At 46.8% G+C, this 19619-nt stretch overlaps 1 protein-coding gene across 4 annotated transcripts in view; it reads left to right on the top strand.

Moving 5' to 3' along the window:
* The window catches only part of vps13c (vacuolar protein sorting 13 homolog C), a 50416-nt gene that overhangs the window by 26437 nt on the left and 4360 nt on the right, over positions 1–19619 (top strand). For all 4 annotated transcript variants that reach the window (XM_047042828.1, XM_047042830.1, XM_047042827.1 and 1 more), the window contains 40 exons: positions 125–184; positions 533–689; positions 1811–1930; positions 2073–2176; positions 2353–2520; positions 2631–2935; positions 3079–3226; positions 3462–3618; positions 3753–3874; positions 4167–4336; positions 4530–4792; positions 5004–5227; positions 5332–5424; positions 5552–5917; positions 6092–6181; positions 6535–6690; positions 7229–7490; positions 7592–7752; positions 7879–8000; positions 8145–8442; positions 10337–10726; positions 11250–11354; positions 12086–12250; positions 12418–12543; positions 12930–13063; positions 13348–13474; positions 13809–14044; positions 14192–14336; positions 14450–14590; positions 15066–15147; positions 15249–15318; positions 15471–15582; positions 15903–16016; positions 16205–16338; positions 16456–16537; positions 16834–16947; positions 17105–17180; positions 17449–17612; positions 18350–18395; positions 18667–18790. In XM_047042828.1, coding sequence (XP_046898784.1) covers positions 125–184; positions 533–689; positions 1811–1930; positions 2073–2176; positions 2353–2520; positions 2631–2935; positions 3079–3226; positions 3462–3618; positions 3753–3874; positions 4167–4336; positions 4530–4792; positions 5004–5227; positions 5332–5424; positions 5552–5917; positions 6092–6181; positions 6535–6690; positions 7229–7490; positions 7592–7752; positions 7879–8000; positions 8145–8442; positions 10337–10726; positions 11250–11354; positions 12086–12250; positions 12418–12543; positions 12930–13063; positions 13348–13474; positions 13809–14044; positions 14192–14336; positions 14450–14590; positions 15066–15147; positions 15249–15318; positions 15471–15582; positions 15903–16016; positions 16205–16338; positions 16456–16537; positions 16834–16947; positions 17105–17180; positions 17449–17612; positions 18350–18395; positions 18667–18790 — 6233 coding nt within the window. The remainder of the gene's footprint in view (positions 1–124; positions 185–532; positions 690–1810; positions 1931–2072; positions 2177–2352; positions 2521–2630; positions 2936–3078; positions 3227–3461; positions 3619–3752; positions 3875–4166; positions 4337–4529; positions 4793–5003; positions 5228–5331; positions 5425–5551; positions 5918–6091; positions 6182–6534; positions 6691–7228; positions 7491–7591; positions 7753–7878; positions 8001–8144; positions 8443–10336; positions 10727–11249; positions 11355–12085; positions 12251–12417; positions 12544–12929; positions 13064–13347; positions 13475–13808; positions 14045–14191; positions 14337–14449; positions 14591–15065; positions 15148–15248; positions 15319–15470; positions 15583–15902; positions 16017–16204; positions 16339–16455; positions 16538–16833; positions 16948–17104; positions 17181–17448; positions 17613–18349; positions 18396–18666; positions 18791–19619) is intronic.

The following is a 19619-nucleotide window of genomic DNA, read 5'->3' as shown; positions in this document are numbered from 1 at the left end:
CAGATATGTTGATAAATGTTGGGGTGGAATAACATTTCTTTCACAGAAAAAGTTCTCCACGGGAAATATCGCTAAGCGAGATTGTCAATCACGGTCTTTATGACTGCACTTTTTCTCTCTTCAGGCTGACAGAAATGGGCCAAATTTTGCAACGATCTACAACAACATCGAGCAGAGGATGGATGTAAGTGAGCCCATCGACTGTTGTCGGCCATTAAATAACAGTCTTGTCTGCATACGCTTGATTCACATTCATGTGCAAGATTATTAACACATCAGTCAATGCAATTCCTTTATGGCTTTGAAGGGTCATAAATACAACTGTGTGAAGCCGGCCAACTGCCCTGTCTCTTTGTGTGACTTCAAATTGTCCCAGCTGAATGATCTGCCCAGGAGACTGAGTAAAGTGACTCCGACTGACCTCATCTCGGATCCCTCATATCTCCCTTTCTCTTTTTCTCACCCTCTTGTCTCTCTCTCCATCTCCAACTTCACTCTCTCTTCCATTGCCACCCCCTCCATCTCTGTACAGGTGACATTCTCATCTCTGGACCTGTTGCTCCACACTGAGGCTCTGCTGTCCACCATCAACTTCCTGTCTGCGGCCCTGTGCCCCAGCAGCCCGCCCTCACCAGAGAGGGAACCCAGACAGAGGGCTGAGGAGAGCAGGGCCGTCTCAGCCAAGTCAAGTAAGCACATTTAAACACCCACATTCACACACGCTGCAATAATAAATGATGTATCCAGACATGTTTAGTTTTTTTGTGACATCTATGGGTGGATTTGAACCTGGGATCACTTGATAAACAGGGAAATGCTCCACCATTGAACTATACCCTCCCCCATACACACACACACACACACACACACACAAGGTAGGGCAGGGATTTGACCAGGGTAAATACCGAATTCCTGTTATGTGACCCAACCTGATTCAAACACATTGGTGAGAAAACAGTGCCAGATTATCTCTGGGAGGTAAGTAATTACTGTATTGTGTGTGTGCGTGTGTTCAAATACCCTGTCATTGAGTTCAAACACGTGAGAGAGAGATGGAGAAAGGAGGGCACAGTGAGGCTAATATACAGTAAAAGGTAAAGAGAGACAGCACACACTACAGTCAAACAGATATATACAAATACAGTTTAAACAGTCTCTCAGGCTTTTCCTGCCCTAAGAGGTTTAAACTGCAAAGTCAAAACAGTGACCAGATACTGGTCAGGCAAACACCATAAGTAGGCCATCCACTTCAACCCACTACCTCATCATCTGTGTATTCAATGCTCATGTCCTACTGTATGTACTCTACTGCCTTTGCAAACACAACTTACACGCAACATTTACAGCTTGACCCATTTCCCATAATGGGTTACTGTGTCAATAGAGCAGTGGGGCCTTTGTGATTATAGCCTATAGCCTGTCTAGAAGGTTTCAAAATAGACCCCCCCACACTCCTGAGCCTTGTTCACCTGAAGGACCCTGTATCTCTGCTGAGTGCTGTTAAGTGTGGGTGGCTTCCAAATCCCCCTCTCTGCTCTTTCATAGCCAGATGATGGGGAATGCAGTCTGAAAACAGCTTCACAAAGGGCCCTGTGCATAACAGACCATCCATGATGTCATACGGGGTATTGGTCATTCAAAATGTGATTCATCCAGCACCATGAGTGTGTGCAGTTTTGAGTCCACCATTATGTTATCTACGTTACCATTGTGTTATCTCAGTGAATTAATCCTCATTTATTGGTTTTCAGGGATACATAGCTTTTTCTATGGTCAACTGCATTTTTGACACTGCCCGTTTCCATGCCAGCTGCTCTAGGTTCACCTTCGGACAGTGACGTGATAGATCTGAAGATCACAATGCGGTTAGGGGCTTTCAACGTCCTGGTGTGTGACCAGAACAGCAACATGGCCGACATCAAGATCCAAGGTAACCGTTTACTCGAACCTTGAACTCGGTTCATTTGAACGCCTCTACCTACTATGTATGTGGTGCTGGACTTCTGTCCAACATGATGGCTGACTTGAGCGTGTGTAAAGACTTCAATAGAACATTTTTTGTTCTCGTTTAGGCATTGATGGATCTCTGCTGATGCAAGGACCCCAAACACACATATCTTCCCGTCTGAGGGATTTCATCGTCATTAATGTGGATCCTAAAAGTATTCACAAAAAGGCAAGAATGGCATTATACTGCCAATTCACTTTGTAATATTGGCATTTGCTGCATCATTGTGGACAAATACATCATTATAATGGGTACATGCTGCTGTCAATACATTTAATTTAGGACAGGATTTTGACATTTAATACTGAGAAAAAGCGTGTAAGTTGTTTTCTTTCTTCTTGCAGGCTATCTCAATAGTAGGGGACGAGGTGTTCAGTTTTGCCATGAGTCTGACCCCCAAAGCTACGGAAGGAGCCGGATACGCCGACACATCAAAGGTGGACGGCAAGCTCAAGCTGAACGTGGGCTGCATCCAAGTGGTCTACCTCCACAAATTTGTTATGTCTTTACTGGTACGTCTTCACACGTTTATTTTCACATTGAAGCAGGCTTCCTGATGACATGTTACATGTATTTTATTTTAAAAAAATGGATATGTTGAAAATGTTCTTTCTTTTCTCAGAACTTCACCAACCACTTCCAGACAGCCAAAGAGGCCCTGAGTGCAGCCACTGCTCAGGCAGCAGAGAAGGCAGCCTCCAGCGTCAGGGACTTTGCCCAGAAGAGCTTCCGTCTCTCCATGGACATCAGACTGAAGGCCCCCCTCATCATCATACCACAGTCCTCCGACTCCCACAATGCACTGGAGGTGGACCTGGGTCTGATCACCGTGGGCAACAGTTTCTCTCTGCTTCCTGTAGAGGGCTGTCCTCTACCAGCAGTTATTGATAACATGGACGTACAACTCACGCAGCTTAAACTCTCCAGGTATGCTTTTCTTTTATTGCATACCATCATTTAGCAAAGGTCAAGATATACTTAAAAATATTTCATCATATATGTAATATTCATATAACAAAACTGTAAGTACATATGTTAGTAAGTCTATTTACCATTCAATGTTCCCTCAGAATTAGCTTGGATGCAGAGTCCTCTCCGCCCACCACTGAGCTCCTGGAGCCTCTCAACCTGGTCCTGACTGTGAAGAGGAACCTGGCAGCAGCATGGTACCCCAAGATGGCCGCCATCGAGATCGATGGAGACTTAAAACCCATGAAGGTACGTGTGTGTGGACTTAGTTTCATCATACACTCTTTTTCGCCAGTTATAAACAAGGGTATGTGTAAGAGTTAATGCAACAATAGTGTCACAAAGCAGCCTCTTTGTTGAACTCTATTGGGAATGTGCCTTAAATCAATAATTCAGCAGTAAACTAGCCTTACAGTCAACTGTTTACCATGTTTGACTAGTAAAATTAGCTTAAGCCAAGTGTTGGTCCTTGGGTCCCCCTCAGGTTGCCTTGAGTCAGGGCGATCTGACAGTTCTGTTGAAGATCCTGACAGAGAACATTGGAGAAGCTAGCGGCCTGCAGTCTGAAGCCCAGACCAGTGTTGACGCTTCTCAGAGACTGGCAAGCACTCCACAGTGGAAGACGGGCTCCCCTGTTAAAGGTTAGAAGGCACAAGCAAACCGTAGAACACAAACTGTATCCAGTCCGTGGATATCGGGATGGAAATGTTATTAGTGTTTGTGTGTATTCATTTGATGTATTTGAATATCTTGCTATTTTTCTCTTTTCCCCAAGGTGGCTTTGAGAAGCAAAATGAATGTAATGACCAAGAGGAAGAGGAGCCACTGGCAACTATGACGTTTAATTTTAACATTGAGTCACTTGGGCTGGTCCTCTACAGCGACGATCCTAAACAGGTAGCTGCACAGCGTTTCATAGATGCACAAAGCCTCAAGGACAAACAGAAACACAGTAGTTAGTATCTTGTACTAATTACTCAGGAATGGCAATGTTTTCTTAAGCAGACGTAGTTTATTGTTAATGTGTTACAACATAAACTCTCAATCTGAACGCTTAGCAACTTGTTGTTCCAAGCAGTAAACTGGATGTAATTACTACGTATGCTTAACTGACATGTTTGGCACAACGGTTCAGCAATTATTGATTTTTTGCTGGCAAAGTGAACTGTTTGTCCGTGGTCCCTGACAGAAGGCAGCTGTGAGCCAGCACCAGTGTGGCATGCGACTGGGGGAGTTCACCCTCCATCTGATGAAGGCTTCAGGGAAGATGTTCAACAACGACACCATGGAGGTCAACACCATCCTCACGGCCTGTACCCTGGACGACCTGAGGACGGGCATCCAGAGGGTCACCTCACGGTGAGAGAGGTTCAGGTCAGACCTGCTGGGTCATGTCCTGGGTCCATGTTCTGGTGAGGTGGTGACTGAACAGCAGCTTCTGTTGAAGGACGCACACGCCGTAACTCACCCGCTCATTTAGTTGACTCGATTGTTGGTCAGAATTGAATTGAACCTACATGCCAGCATTTACCCCTTTCTTGCTAACCCGCAGCATGGTGGGCAAGCGGGATGAGGAGAGCGACCAGGCCATGATCGACGTGACGTACCGACAGAGCGCCCAGGAGCGGGAGGTGGTCGCTGTGCTGCAGAATCTCTACCTGTGCGCCAGCGTGGAGTTTCTCATGGCCGTGGCGGACTTCTTCATCCAGGCCATGCCCCAAAGCCCTCCAGTGCCCGCGCGCAGCGCCCAGCCCGACAAGACCATCCAGCTGCCACTCAAACAGCTTGCAGAGCCTCGCGCTCGCCCCAACTCTGGTGAGGACATCTGGTGATTCCTCCAAAAGAAAAGACCTGCATTTTTGTCGTGACATCGCAGTGAACTGAGAAAATGTATAACTAGCTAGAGTACATTGTAGTGTATAGTATTTGACTACATCCAAACCATAGTTTTTTTAGCACTTTTTCCTCTGAAAGAAATATGAACTTTATAACCATTTGGCCCTCTCTGTGCTCCACCCCACCCCAGCCATGCCCAAGACCAAGCTGCGGGCGGTGGTGGTGGACCCGGAGGTGGTGTTCGTGGCCAACCTGATGAAGGCAGACGCCCCTGCTCTGGTGGCCTCCTTCCAGTGTGACTTCTGCCTGCAGACCCAGGACGATGGCACCCAGAACATCAGGGCCAATCTGCGGGAGCTCAAAGTCCTGGCCTGCTCCTTTATTAGGAACAAGGAGGACAAGTTTGTCACCACGGTACCATGACGATTTGTGATACATGTACATTTGTAGATTGTTCTTTTTTGGGGGTTGTTTGTTCACCTCACTAATTGTCATCCACATTGGGCATTGCTTCATAGGTTTTAAAGCCGTGTTCTGTTGCCCTGGAAACTACAACCCTGCCCAACCAACCTCTAAATGGATCTGTGACTGTTGAAGAAGTCATTGTTAAGGTACATTGCACTTTTAAGTCAAATATTAAGTAGGTTGTAGTGTTAAGGTCCAACGCTAAGCAAAATACACACCGTTGATCACACTTTGCCCACTTTGGTAACATTTTCAAACATCCGTCTTCTCCAGATCTCTCCAGTCATCCTCAACACTGTCATGACCATCACCGCGGCCATGACAACCAAATCCAAGGATGAGCAGAGCGAGCAGACCAACGAGGAGGCCAGCTCCCTGTGGTCGGTCATGAACATCTATTCCTGCAACTACTGGTTCCTGGGGGTGGACACAGCCTCGGAGGTCACCGAGAGCTTCAGGGACCAGGACGGGAGCAACATGGGCGAGAGCTTCACCGTGGACGTCAAGGTGGTCCAGGTGACCATGGAGTCCGGCCTGGGTCATAGGACAGTGCCGCTTCTGCTGGCCGAGTCCTCCTTCTCTGGGACGGCCAAGAACTGGTCGTCTCTGCTCCACCTCAACGCCGACATGACCCTAGAGGTGAGAGTGGGGGAAAAGACTGAAGACGCTTCTCATGGAAACACGTTACCGGATACACTTTCAGACAGATCGTGTGGGATATTTAGTTTGTTACTCGACTTGCTTTTGTGGTCCCAGTAAGCATCAGGCATGTGCAGGAAGCATGATGGCTGAGTGTGTGTCGTCTGGCCTCAGGTGAACTACTTCAACGAGACCCATGCAGTGTGGGAGCCCCTGATTGAGAGAGTGGATGACGGCAGGAGGAGATGGAACCTCAAACTGGAGGTAGACGAGAGCTCCAGCAATCACACTGACGAGGGCAGTACAGTAGTTAACTGCCACAGTCTTTCAGAATGTCAATACAGATGTCAACAATACAGATCACTCAGTGACCTGGCCTAACCCATTTAGCTACGTTACTGGCATTCTATTCTATGTAAAGTTGGGAGGTTTATTAACTCCTATGACCTTAATAAACACTATGTTTGTGAGTATAACAATACACTCAGATAGCAATATCATTTTACGAGAATGAACCCTAATCAGCTCATCGTTTCTACCGCAGCGATGTTTGCATTTTGCAGTGGTGATTTTGTTCTTTTCAAAATGTCATTTCCTCATGATCATTTCCGCTGTAGATGAAGAACAATCCGGTCCAGGACAAAAGCCCCGTACCCGGTGACGACTTTGTTCTTCTCCCTGAGCCATGCACGGCCATCACCATCTGCTCCAAGGACACCATGAACATCACCATATCAAAGTGCTGCCTCAGTGTCTTAAACAACCTGGCACAGGTACACACAACTCTGCTTTGTATGTTAATCCAGAGGAGGCCTGGTCGACCGAGAACAGGAAATAAAGCATGTCAATACGGCTAGATTAGATTTGCGATTCAACACTCGACAAAGCCAATTGGGATTTGATTGTGTGTTTGATAAGCAAGATATTTCTATTGGTTAGGGCCATGGCTCTTTTTGATTTGATTAAATAAGACCGAGGTACATACAGCAGTCTGTTCTGTGGCCTCATTTTCTCTCTGAGTTGTACTGCTTGCAGATGAGGGTGTGTATGCATGTGGTCACTCAAAATACAACCCGATCAGCTGCTGTGTTTTGGTAGTAGTCAGAGATGTTTGAAGATAAAGATACCTGGGACCCTAAAAGTGCTACCTACTTAGTATTTTACTTCAGTTAACATTTGTGTATAAGAAAATATAGGGAGTATGTCTAATTATCCAGACTTCTGTTAATAACATTTCATGCATTCATTAGTTATTTGATACTTTGTGTAGCCTACTATATACGGTGTCAACATCTTGGTATTTCTGAGCAGGCGTTCTCCGAGGGCACTGCCTCCACGTTCGACCACTCCCTGAAAGAGAGGGCCCCCTTCACCATCAGGAACGCGCTGGGCATCCCCCTGATCGTGCAGCACAGCTCCAGCCTGCGCATGCTGGACTCCCCCGCCCAGGGCAAGCTGCACGAGGTGGGCGTGGAGCAGAGTGTGGACCTGGAGTACTCTGTGTACCAGTCCTCCAGAGGGAAGCTGTCGGCCCTGCAGCGCCAGGAGAGCTGCCTGTTCAACCTCAGCATCGGTCAGTGCAACCCCTCAGACTCTGTTGTAGTTTATCAACAGAGAGCTTATCTGCCATTGTATGTGACGCAAGTGTCACCCCCCCCCCCCCCCCCCCCCCAGTGCCCTCAGGCTACAGTGACATCTCCAACATTGCCGTGGACAAGCCGGGCCGCAGGCTCTACAATGTGCGCGGGCCCATGTGCCAGGAGGCCGTGTCGGTGCTGATGCAGATAGACGCCTCAGAGGGCAACAAGGTCATCACGGTGCGCTCGCCGCTCCAGGTCAGACGCCTGCTGGACTCCCGTTCAAAGCTATTAACGTGGCGGCACGAATACAAATCCTGATTCAGCTCCCTTTCAAACGTGGTTGGGAGTTTTGAAGGCTCATTTTGTGCTGTTTCATTCCAGTTCAAGAATCATTTCTCGGTGCCCTTCACCTTACTGAAGTACTGTCCTACTTCTAGAAGCCTGGTCGCCATCGGAGTGGCCGAGCCAGAGAAAGAGTTCCACGTTGCTCTGGAGTCCTACAGGTACACACACTGCTGAGGCTGGAACTCAGCAAAGCGGATTGATATGGTTTGAAAAGATAAGGTCTTTGTAGCAAGGTGTAGCTAGCACACGTGATCTATTTTTGGACCCTACCCCCTGCTCTCTTCACCCCCTCCCCCCCGCAGGTGCCAGCTGTTCCTGCGCCCCGTGGGCTTCCTGGAGGGCCAGTACGGCCCCTCCTCCACCTGCGTGGCCTGGAAGGAGCAGGTGCACCTCAGCTCCGAGGTGCACTCCCTCTTGCAGTGCCCCTCGACCGACAGCAGCTTCCTGCCCCTCATGGTGACCACGCTGGCCGTGCCCGATGACCTGCGGCACATCTCCAGCCAGGGCGAGGACGACTGGGACCCTGCCTACATCATCCACCTGCATCCCACCGCCACCCTGCGCAACCTGCTGCCCTACACCATACGCTACCTACTGGAGGTAAGGGGCGCTGGAAATAGCTTTTTTTGCTCCCCACAAAAACTCAGGAACCGTTTTGAGATAGCACACACCAGTCCTAAGCACTGTCTGTGTTTTTGTGTGAAAGAAGATACATTTTTGCTTTTAATATACAGTGCCCTCCAAAAGTATTGGAACAGTGAGGCGAATTCCTTTATTTTTGCTGTAGACTGAAAACATTTGGGCTTGACATCAAATAATGAACGTGAGACCAGAGATCAACGTTTCAGCTTTTATTTCCAGGTATTTACATCAGGATCTGATGCACAACTAAGAAAATATCACATTTTGTTTGAATCCACCCATTTGTCATGTGAGCAAAAGTATTGGAACAGATATACTTAAAACATATTTAAGTGAATAAGACTTAATATTTAGTTGCAAATCCTTTGCTTTCAATAACTGCAGCAAGTCTGTGACCCATTGACGTCACCAAACTTTTGCATTCTTCCTTTTTGATGCTTTCCCAGGCTTTCACTGCAGCCTCTTTCAGTTGTTGTTTGTTTTGTGGGGTTCCTCCCTTCAGTCTCCTCTTAAGCAGGTAAAATGCATGCTCTATAGGGTTTAAGTCTGGAGATTGACTTGGCCAGTCTAATACCTTCCATTTCTTGCCCCTGATGAACTCCTTTGTTGTTTTGGCAGTGTGTTTTGGGTCGTTATCTTGCTGCATGATGAAGGCTCTGCCAATCAGTTTGGTTGCATCTTTCCTTAAATTGGCAGACAAAATGTTTCTGTAGACTTCCGAGTTCATTTTGCTGCTGCCATCATGTGTTACATCCTCAATGAAGATTAATGAGCCCGTCCTAGAAGAAGCCATGCAAGCCCAAGCCATGACATTACCTCCACCGTGTTTCACAGATGAGCTTGTGTGTTTGGGATCATGAGCAGTTCCTTTCTTTCTCCAAACTTTAGCCTTTCCATCACTTTGGTAAAAGTTAATCTTTGTCTCATCAGTCCATAAAACTTTGTCCCAGAATTTTTGAGGTTCATCTCTGTACTTTTTGGCAAATTCCAGCCTGGCCTTCCTATTCTTCTTGCTAATGAGTGGTTTGCATCTTCTGGTGTAGCCCTTGTACTTTTGTTCATGAAGTCTTCTGCGAACAGTAGATAGTGATACCTTCACTCCTGCCATCTGGAGGTTGTTGCTGATCTCACTAACAGTTGTTTTAGGGTCTTTCTTTACAGCTCTCACAATGTTTCTGTCATCAACTGCTGATGTTTTCCTTGGTCTACCTGTTCGACGTCTGTTACTTAGTACACCAGTAGTTTTCTTCTTCTTCAGGACATTCCAAATGGTTGTACTGGCTATGGCCAATGTTTCTGCAATGGCTCTGATTGATTTTCCATCTTCTCTAAGACTCACAATTGCTTGTTTTTCACCCAAAGACAGCGCTCCGGTTTTCATGTTGTTTTCACCTCTGAATACAGTCTGCATAGACAAAACCTATCTTACCCAATCTGAACCTGAGTGTAGACATTCAGTGGTATTTATTGATTGAATAATGTATGTAATAGGACACACCTGGGCAACAAAACACACCTGTCAGTCATATGTTCCAATACTTTTGCTCACGTGACAAATGGGTGGGTTCGAACAAAAAGGTGATATTTTCTAATTTGTGCATCAGATCCTGATGTAAATACCTGGAAATAAAAGCTGAAACGTTGATCTCTGGTTTCACATTCATCGTTTGATGTCAAGCCCAAATGTTTTCAGTCTACAGCAAAAATAAAGGAATTGGCCTCACTGTTCCAATACTTTTGGAGGGCACTGTAGAATCAAATTGTTTTAATGTTTTTTGCCAATTGATCCACACTCAGAAATTCCTGTAAATGACTTCAAACATTCACGCCCGGTCCTCCCCCCCCCCCGCAGGGCTCGGCAGAGTTCCACGAGCTCCAGGAGGGCAGCACGTCCGACGTGCTCAACGCCCGCATCGGCGGCGAGATCATGGAGCTGGCGCTGGTCAAGTACCAGGGCCGCAACTGGTGCGGCCGCATCCGCATCAGCCAGGACGTGCCCGAGTTCTTCCAGGTGTGCTTCACCTGCGAGTCGGACCCCAAGCTGAGCCTGGACACCAGCGTGCACGTGGTCTGCTCGCCCGGCCGCCTCCTGCTGTCCGTCTTCAGCCCCTACTGGATCATCAACAAGACGTCCAGGGTGCTCCAGTACCGGGCGGAGGACGTGGCCGTCAAGCATCCGGCCGATTTCCGAGACGTCGTCCTCTTCTCCTTCAGGAAGAAGAACATCTTTAGCAAGAACAAGGTTGCTGCTGAAATGTAGATTTACTCATAAGTCATGACCAGGCCCAAACAGAATACGCGGGCGCAGAATTCTGACGAAAACCCGCAGATTTTCAAGTAGAACGCATCGGTCTGAGGCCAAATCTAAATACACTTTTCAACTCATAAAGTTTTCAGACGATCTTCATGAGGATGGATTAATACTTTTTTGCAAAGTCTGTCAAGATTCAACCGACCATATTTGCCGCTCCGACTTAAGAACAGGAAGGCTAGCGTAATTCCGTAGATTTTCAGTCTGAATAACCGCAGAAAATGTGAAAAAATCTGCGTATTACGTTTGGGCCTGGTCATGACATCACAAGAAACGACAAATGGAAATGTTGCCCCCAACAGCAGACGAGAGAATAACTTGCTCCACACTTGGTCAACCACAATACCTAATATAATGAGCCTCTTTTGACTTTTGAAATCTTCTTCAAAAGATGAAATATGGAGGCATTTGACGTGTGTCCGACTGTGGAGTAACAGTGTTTGTTGTGTCGCAGCTCCAACTTTGCGTGTCCACCAGTTCCTGGTCAGATGGCTTCTCATTGGACACCGTGGGGAGTTATGGCTGTGTGAGGTGCCCTGGTAACACCATGGACTTCCTGGTAGGAAGACACAATTGTGTCCATAACATCTGGCTCCACGTACAATGATTTGAAATAACAAAATTATAATAGTCAGTTAGTGAACACTAAAGAATTCACCCGGCCACTAGGTTGTACATCCACATATAACTACGGCTAACAAAGCCTCCAAAACAGCTGTGTTGTATGTGGCTTCTGCAGAGTCCCAGTGTGTCTCACAGTCCCTGTGTTGTATGTGGCTTCTGCAGAGTCCCAGTGTGTCTCACAGTCCCTGTGTTGTATGTGGCTTCTGCAGAGTCCCAGTGTGTCTCACAGTCCCTGTGTTGTATGTGGCTTCTGCAGAGTCCCAGTGTGTCTCACTGTCCCTGTGTTGTATGTGGCTTCTGCAGAGTCCCAGTGTGTCTCACAGTCCCTGTGTTGTATGTGGCTTCTGCAGAGTCCCAGTGTGTCTCACAGTCCCTGTGTTGTATGTGGCTTCTGCAGAGTCCCAGTGTGTCTCACAGTCCCTGTGTTGTATGTGGCTTCTGCAGAGTCCCAGTGTGTCTCACAGTCCCTGTGTTGTATGTGGCTTCTGCAGAGTCCCAGTGTGTCTCACAGTCCCTGTGTTGTATGTGGCTTCTGCAGAGTCCCAGTGTGTCTCACAGTCCCTGTGTTGTATGTGGCTTCTGCAGAGTCCCAGTGTGTCTCACAGTCCCTGTGTTGTATGTGGCTTCTGCAGAGTCCCAGTGTGTCTCACAGTCCCTGTGTTGTAGGTTGGAGTGAGCATCCAGATGAGCAGCTTCAACCTAACCCGGATTGTGACCATGAGCCCCTTCTACACCCTGGTCAACAAGTCCTCCTACGAGCTGGAGGTGGGGGAGGTGCCGGACCAGGAGGGCTTCGTCGACGGGAGGTGGCACTACATCTCCTCCACTGAGGTGACGGTCATGGGGACGGGCTGTTGGGGGGCCGTGGCTGTCGAGTCATTTTCCTTTATAAAAGGGAGGGGACAGATTTGCCGATTCCGAAAATGTGTGTATTGAAACCTACGCCCCTGCTGTTATAGTAAGACGTGTGTGTGTGACTTGTATGCCTTGTGTTCCAGTGCCTGCCCCTGTGGCCAGAGACCACCACAGGGAAGCTGTGTGTCAGAGTAGTGGGCTCCAACTCCTCCTCCAAGTCCTTCTTCTTCAACAAGCAGGACAACGGCACCTTGCTGGGCATGGATGTCGTAAGTGCTTTATGTCTGTACTTACTGTAAGTCGCTCTGGATAAGAGCGTCTGCTAAATGACTAAATGTAAATGTAAATGTCACATGGCTAACAGCACAATGAAAATAGGACGTATTGTGTTGACAAACTCATTTGTTTAATTTGACTCAAGCATTCTTTTCCGGTGTGTCAGTCGTGGTGACCCATGTGGTTATGTTAGTTCCTATATTGCAGTTGAGACCTCAGAGAAATCCCCACAGAGTTGCATTTAGGGGTTTCACAGAAGCAATGGATTCATCCCTGCACTACCTCACACAGGAGCAAAGTGACCAGATATATGTACGTATATCTCTTGTGTATGACCTCTCCACTGATGGTTCTTTGCCCCCATGGCCTCCCCGTGCAGTATGGAGGGGTCATCGTGGATGTGAACCTGTCAGACCACTCCACGGTGATCAGCTTCACTGACTACTACGAAGGAGCCGCCCCCGCTCTCTTAGTCAACCACGCGCCCTGGGTCAGCATCAGCTACAGGCAGAGGTGAGCACACACCGTCACCACACACCTTCACCACGCTCACTATGGCAACCCAGTCTGTGGTATTAAGTCCTGGTCTAACTGAGTCCAGATGTGTTGAGTGATTGATTGGATTATTGATTTAATTGTCATGTGGGGGATATTATTAGCGGTTGTCACTGTCATCTCACAAATTAGCCTGTGGTTGGGGTAGAAATAGCTGTACGTATTAGATAGCATATCTGTATGTTATTATGGATCTATCTGTGTGTTCATGAGCATATGTGTGTGTTGGACTGTGTTTGCAGTGGTTCATCAGGCATCAGAGAGCTGAAGCCAGGAGAGGCTCAGAGGTTTGCCTGGGACGACCCTGCAGGGACCCGCAAGCTCAGCTGGAGCTGCCTGGAGCACACTGGAGAACTGGACCTGGTCAAGGTCAGCCACAACGCCAGTTGATTTCATGTCCACAATAGTTAACTTCTCTGTTTGTTCTTTTGTATATCACCAAACATGAAAAATATAAACAGTGTTGGCTACATCACAGAACTCATAACACAGAGAGCATTCAAATCTAGGTATCAGTTGCATTCGCTTTGCCAAGAAACAAAACCTTGAATTTATTCATTTCATATAGATTAAATTACAGTCAATATTGTAGAGAGCTACTGTAAGAGAGTGTGTGTGCTTCTGTGTGTGTGTGTTGTTTTAATCGCCTAACCGTGTACGGTGATACCGTGTGTGTTTGGATCGTGTGGTTGCCAACCTCCAGGACGAGTGTGGTCAGTTTGCGTACGACGGGCTGTCCCAGGTCCACTGGGTGTCGTTCCTGGACGGGCGCCAGCGCGTGCTGCTGTTCACCGAGGACCTGGCCGTGGTGACCAAGGCCCGGCAGGCTGAGGAGCTGGAGCAGTTCCAGCAGGAGGTCAACGTGTCGCTGCAGAACCTGGGCCTGTCGCTCATCAACAACGACAACCGCCAGGAGATCGCCTACGTAGGCATCACCAGGTAACACACTTTACTGTGGGTGTGCGTGTGTGGGTGGGTGTGTATCCAGTTCACTAACAGTTATGCATATGCAAACAGGTTAGGCTCATTTCAGTGACCCATTATCGCCAGTCCAGATGGCTCAATAATAAACAGTGTTTTCCTCAGCTCTGGGGTGGTTTGGGAGATGAGACCAAAGAATCGCTGGAAGCCCTTTAACCAGAAGAACATCAACCTCCTGGAGAAGGCCTACCAGAAGCACCTGGCTGGGCCCACTGACCCTCAGTGGGTCAAGGTGGAGACCAACATAGAGGTCAGGCCACAAACACACTTGCTGTGTAAAGCGTTGTGTCTATAGCCAACATCACCAGATGCGGGAAACTTGATGACTTCTTTGATAGAAGTGTTTGACGTCTTCCCATCCAGGTGAACTTTGGGAAGCTACCCATGGCTATGCGCCTTCCCTTTGCTTGTAAGATCAGGAGGAACTTCCTGTCAGGGATCCATGTGGAGTTCAAACAGTCTCCCCACCAGAGGAGTCTCCGAGCCCAGCTCCACTGGCTCCAGGTACTAAGGCCCTCTCCTTCACATTCTGTTTGATGCTCTCTCTCTCCTTATCCAACTCTCGCTCTCCCTCTCTCTTTCTCTTTCTTTCTTTCTTTCTTTCTCTCTCTCTCTCTCTCTCTCTCTCTCTCTCTCTCTCTCTCTCTCTATCTGTGTCTCTCTCTCTGTGTGTCTCTGCGTGTGTGTGTCTCTTTCTCTCTCTGTGTTTCTCTCTCTGTGTGTCTCTCTCTCTGTGTGTGTCTCTCTCTGTGTTTCTCTCTCTGTGTATCTATGTCTCTGTGTGTGTGTCTCTCTCTCTCTCTCTGTGTGTCTCTCTCTCTGTGTATCTATGTCTCTGTGTGTGTGTCTCTCTCTCTGCGTGTGTCTCTCTCTCTTAGAATAGATACTTCTAAGATCCCCTTAATAGTTAAGATTGAGTTACAGAATGACTTCATATAAGTCTGTTTCAGTATTGTGATCGTCTGTTTGTGTATTACAGGTGGATAACCAGCTAACAGGAGCAATATTTCCTATTGTGTTCAATCCAGTTCCCCCACCAAAGTCCATCGCCCTGGACTCAGGTACTACTAAAGCCCCCCATCCCCAACAACCATAAGACGGTTTGTGGCATGACATTTCCTGGGGCCAGTTTAACCCCCTGCCTTTTTTCATTTCCAAATAGAACCGAAGCCTTTTATCGATGTGAGCATCATCACAAGGTTTAATGAACACAGTCAAGTGATGCAGTTCAAGTAAGGGTTCCACTTTGAGAAAACAAACCTGCATTCATTCTATTTTCTTTCAGATTCTTCCAGCACACACATGCTTTTTGCCTTGCAGATATAATAGTCACATCACAATACAACACTAGAGTATTTGAGTATTTAATGTGTGTACCTTGTAGGTACTTCATGGCGTTGGTCCAGGAGATGGCTGTGAAGATTGACCAGGGCTTCCTGGGAGCCATCTTGGCTCTGTTCACCCCCGCCACAGACCCGCAGGCCGACAAGCTGAAGGTCACAACCCCCTTACCTCAAACGGCCTCCGCAGAACTGTGTTGTTAGGGCAAAGTTACTGGATATCAAATATTGCCCCCCGTTGTCACCAGAAAGACTTACTTTCTTACTTATTACCAGCCATTCAAAAGTATTGTTTTGGAGCAGAGTACATTGTATGAAATAATCTAGACAATCTAGACATGAGTATATTTATCATCAGCACAACCTCAAGTGTCTTCTTCAGTCTATATGCATCCACTTGATTAAGCCTCTGGCTAACACATGAAGCATTATCAAGCATGTTCATTTCACATGAAAACAACAAATGTGTCCCACAGACCAAGCTGCTAGAGAAGGACCTGGAGAGGCTGCAGGCCGAGCTGATGGAGGCGTCCATGACCGACACCTCTGGCCTCAGCTTCTTTGAACACTTCCATATCTCTCCCATCAAAGCAAGTAACCTCACCTCCGCGCAATTACCAACGGGGAGAAAGTGACAGAGACCCTTAATTCTTTTTTCTGTGCATTTTAATTACTTGGAAGAAATCTGAATAGACCCATTGAGTTTCACATAAAGAGAAGTGCACCATTGTATGGTACAGAAAGCAGCTGCTCACACCCATGTCTCTCGTGTCTCCAGCTGCATTTGAGTCTGTCCCTGGGCTCCAGCGAGGATGAGTCAGACCAGCAGGAAATCGTGGCCATCCAGTCTGTCAACCTGCTGCTGAAGAGCATCGGGGCCACCCTCACCGATGTGGACGACCTCATCTTCAAGTGAGACGCCAGCAGCTCCGTTGACCCCAGGCTGGTCAGGAGTCTTTCAGGAGGTGCCTTGGAGACAGTCACGCCTGAATGTGTTCTACTCTCCCCTTTTCATTTCCATGGCTGCAGGCTCGCCTACTTTGAAGTGAAGTACCAGTTCTACAGGAGGGAGAAGCTGATGTGGGCTGTGATTGGACACTACAGCGAGCAGGTTAGATGAAACGCACCCTGTTACACTTATCTACCCCTGTAATATTTAGTCCCATTACACTGTAGTGACATTATTGGCTGTACGACCGCTCACCGCTTTGGAACGCTTTGCACACCTTGGGCATGTTTGCACTGACTATGCATGCCAAGAAATGTTTTAAATAATACAACATTTGTTTAATATATTTATTTGTAGGATTCTGTTATTTTGTATATTTACTATTGTGCCTGTCAATATGGCTGTAACATTGCAGTTTCAATAAGGCCAATTCTGCTCTCTTTGTCATGCGGCTGCAGTTCCTGAAGCAGATGTACGTGCTGGTGCTGGGCCTGGACGTCCTGGGGAATCCTTTTGGGCTGATCCGAGGCCTGTCTGAGGGAGTGGAGGCTTTCTTCTACGAGCCCTTTCAGGTAACACACACATACCACACACACACACACACATACCACACACACACGCTAAGAAACACACAGCCCCAGATATCTCTTCAGGGCTTGTCTGCGATAATGGATGTACTGGGCATGGCCTGTTCTGACATCAGATGTTAACGCGTGTGGGGTTTACCAGGGAGCAGTGCAGGGGCCAGAGGAGTTTGCGGAAGGCTTGGTGATTGGGGTGCGCAGCCTACTCGGTCACACCGTTGGTAAGACTATATGTGTACATGGTGTTTGTTGCAGTTGAATACATGTTTGAGTGCGAGGGTATACAGTGTTGTATATGTATACTTATACCAAAGAGTATACAGAGGCGAAGCTCAATAGTCCAAAATGGCGGCGGCGCTACCTTTGCGCCATCTACTGGTGGTTGTCAAAAACACACCAGAGCTTTGCCTCTTAAGCTTCTATAGTCTTTGCTTATACCTTGGTGCTGCAGTGCAGGATGTGTGATGTGTTCCATTTTCCTTCCACTAGGGGGAGCTGCCGGCATGGTGTCCAGGATCACTGGCTCGGTGGGGAAAGGCCTGGCAGCCATCACCATGGATAAGGAGTACCAGCAGAAGAGAAGGGAGGAGATGAACAGACCACCCAAGGACTTTGGAGAGAGTCTGGCCAAGGGAGGCAAGGGCTTCATCAAGGTACTGCCTCCACACTGAGCCACGTCAGGATTCTGATTCGGATAGATGACGGGATATCTGTGTCATCGTTTTGTTGGGGTGACAAAATGTTGAGATGCATTTCTATGGATTGGACTCATTTCGATGAAGATACAATTTAAATCATTTGACTTAAAAGTGTTCTGATCATTTAGTTTAGTGGATTGTGAAGTCTTGTCTACCTCCTTGTTAGTCCTCAGGAGTGATTCTGGGGTTAAGTCCAAACCTTTTATAAATACCAAACAAAACAATCGCAATGGTCCAAGCCTATTTTCTGTGTGAGGGTCCACTTTGCCATAGAAAAGACAGCCTTGAAATCATGGAAAGGTCTCATAGATGCGCATCTTTTACATTTTAGCCACAATAACTCTACAGTACATTTTTCATTTACAGTTATTAGCACTGAAAATCCCTTTCACTGAAGTTACGTATGATGTACCTTCTGATGATGATGTAACAGGCAATTAAGTCCCCAAAAGAGCAGCACTTCAGCTGTTTGGATGTCTTTTGTACATTGTGTCCTGCTGACCAGGAGTCAAGGTCAAGTAGTTGACCCAATAAAAAAACACAAATGAGGCTTCTCAGACTGAATGAGAAAGCAGGATGTACTGTTCTCCCTGTGAACTGTGCTTTTATGTGAGGTGAAGAGGCCATTTTTGTCTATTGTACTTGTCAAGACGTTTCCATGGTACCCTTACAGTGATTTATTTTGTCCCCAGGGATTCGTTGGGGGGGTAACCGGCATCGTGACAAAACCTGTTGAAGGTACATCCATGTCCTTCCAATTATTGGTCTGTTGTTTAGCGAGCATGTGCTGTTTGCAACCTGGAAAATGCATAGAATGTTCTGCTGTTCCCCGATGTGAGATTACTCAACCCGTTCACTTCCAGACACTTTATTTATTGAAATCAGGTGAAAGTGAAACATTATTTTTCAGTTTGATGGTGGCACTCACTTTAATTCCACACAAGGCTTACAACCAGGTAACATGTAACAAAACATCTATGAGGTAAAAAGCCAACCTGTTCAATTCTAGGGGCCAAGAAAGAGGGAGCAGCAGGTTTCTTCAAGGGCATTGGGAAGGGTCTGGTGGGCGTAGTGGCCAGACCCACCGGAGGCATCGTAGACATGGCCAGTAGCACCTTCCAGGGAATCCAGAGGTAGGAGACACCACATTTCAAAACGTGTTCGAATTTGAACTTTTTGTAGTTGCTATCAATTGTACATACTGTAGTAGCTACATGTAAAAAAATCCTTGTTTTGCTATTTAGTTAGTAATGAATTTCATTTATACTCAGTTGCATATAGACTTTTTACACTTTTGCTTTTCACATCTTTTAATTTAACACGTGATTGTATAACATGTAGTGCTTTACGTGATTTTCAGTTTGGTGTGTTCAGTGTCGTCTCTGTGTGCCCACATATTCATGTACTGTGTCTTGTTGTGAGCTGACTTTTTCATTTTTTTCTTCATTTTCTGTCTCATAAGTTAATGCCTGGGAGATGTTTTTCTATTTTATTTTATTGTTGTGTGAGTATTTGACAAGAGGTTAAAAGGTCTATTAAGTTGTGTTTGGGTTGTGGAATGGGGAAGAGGGTTAGCATGGAAGGGTTTTCTTATGATCTAGTGACCGATAAGACAGGTAAGTCGCTGCATCGTGTGGAAGTGAGGGATGCCATCATTCATTTGATGTAATGCCATCATAACTATGTGCACATGCATTAGCTAACGATCACAGAAACCTTCTAGGGACAACAGTCAACCACACCCACACCCACCACTTCCCTGCTGCAGCATTGTGGAAGCAACAGTGCCATCTTGAGAATTGAACAGATTATAAAGGAGTTGAAAATTAATCAATTTAGATGCCGTATATAAAGTGTCTTAGTACAAGTATCATATGAGTATATACTGTATGTAATCTGTTTATGTACTGTAGAAAATCATATGATAAGCACAAGTACAATCTTAAACATCTTGAGATGTTT

This window comes from Hypomesus transpacificus, chromosome 19 (genome assembly GCF_021917145.1).
Source record: "Hypomesus transpacificus isolate Combined female chromosome 19, fHypTra1, whole genome shotgun sequence".
Lineage (NCBI taxonomy): Eukaryota > Metazoa > Chordata > Actinopteri > Osmeriformes > Osmeridae > Hypomesus > Hypomesus transpacificus.
Note: the sequence above shows the minus strand (reverse complement) of the source record. Positions and strands in the feature narration are given on the sequence as shown.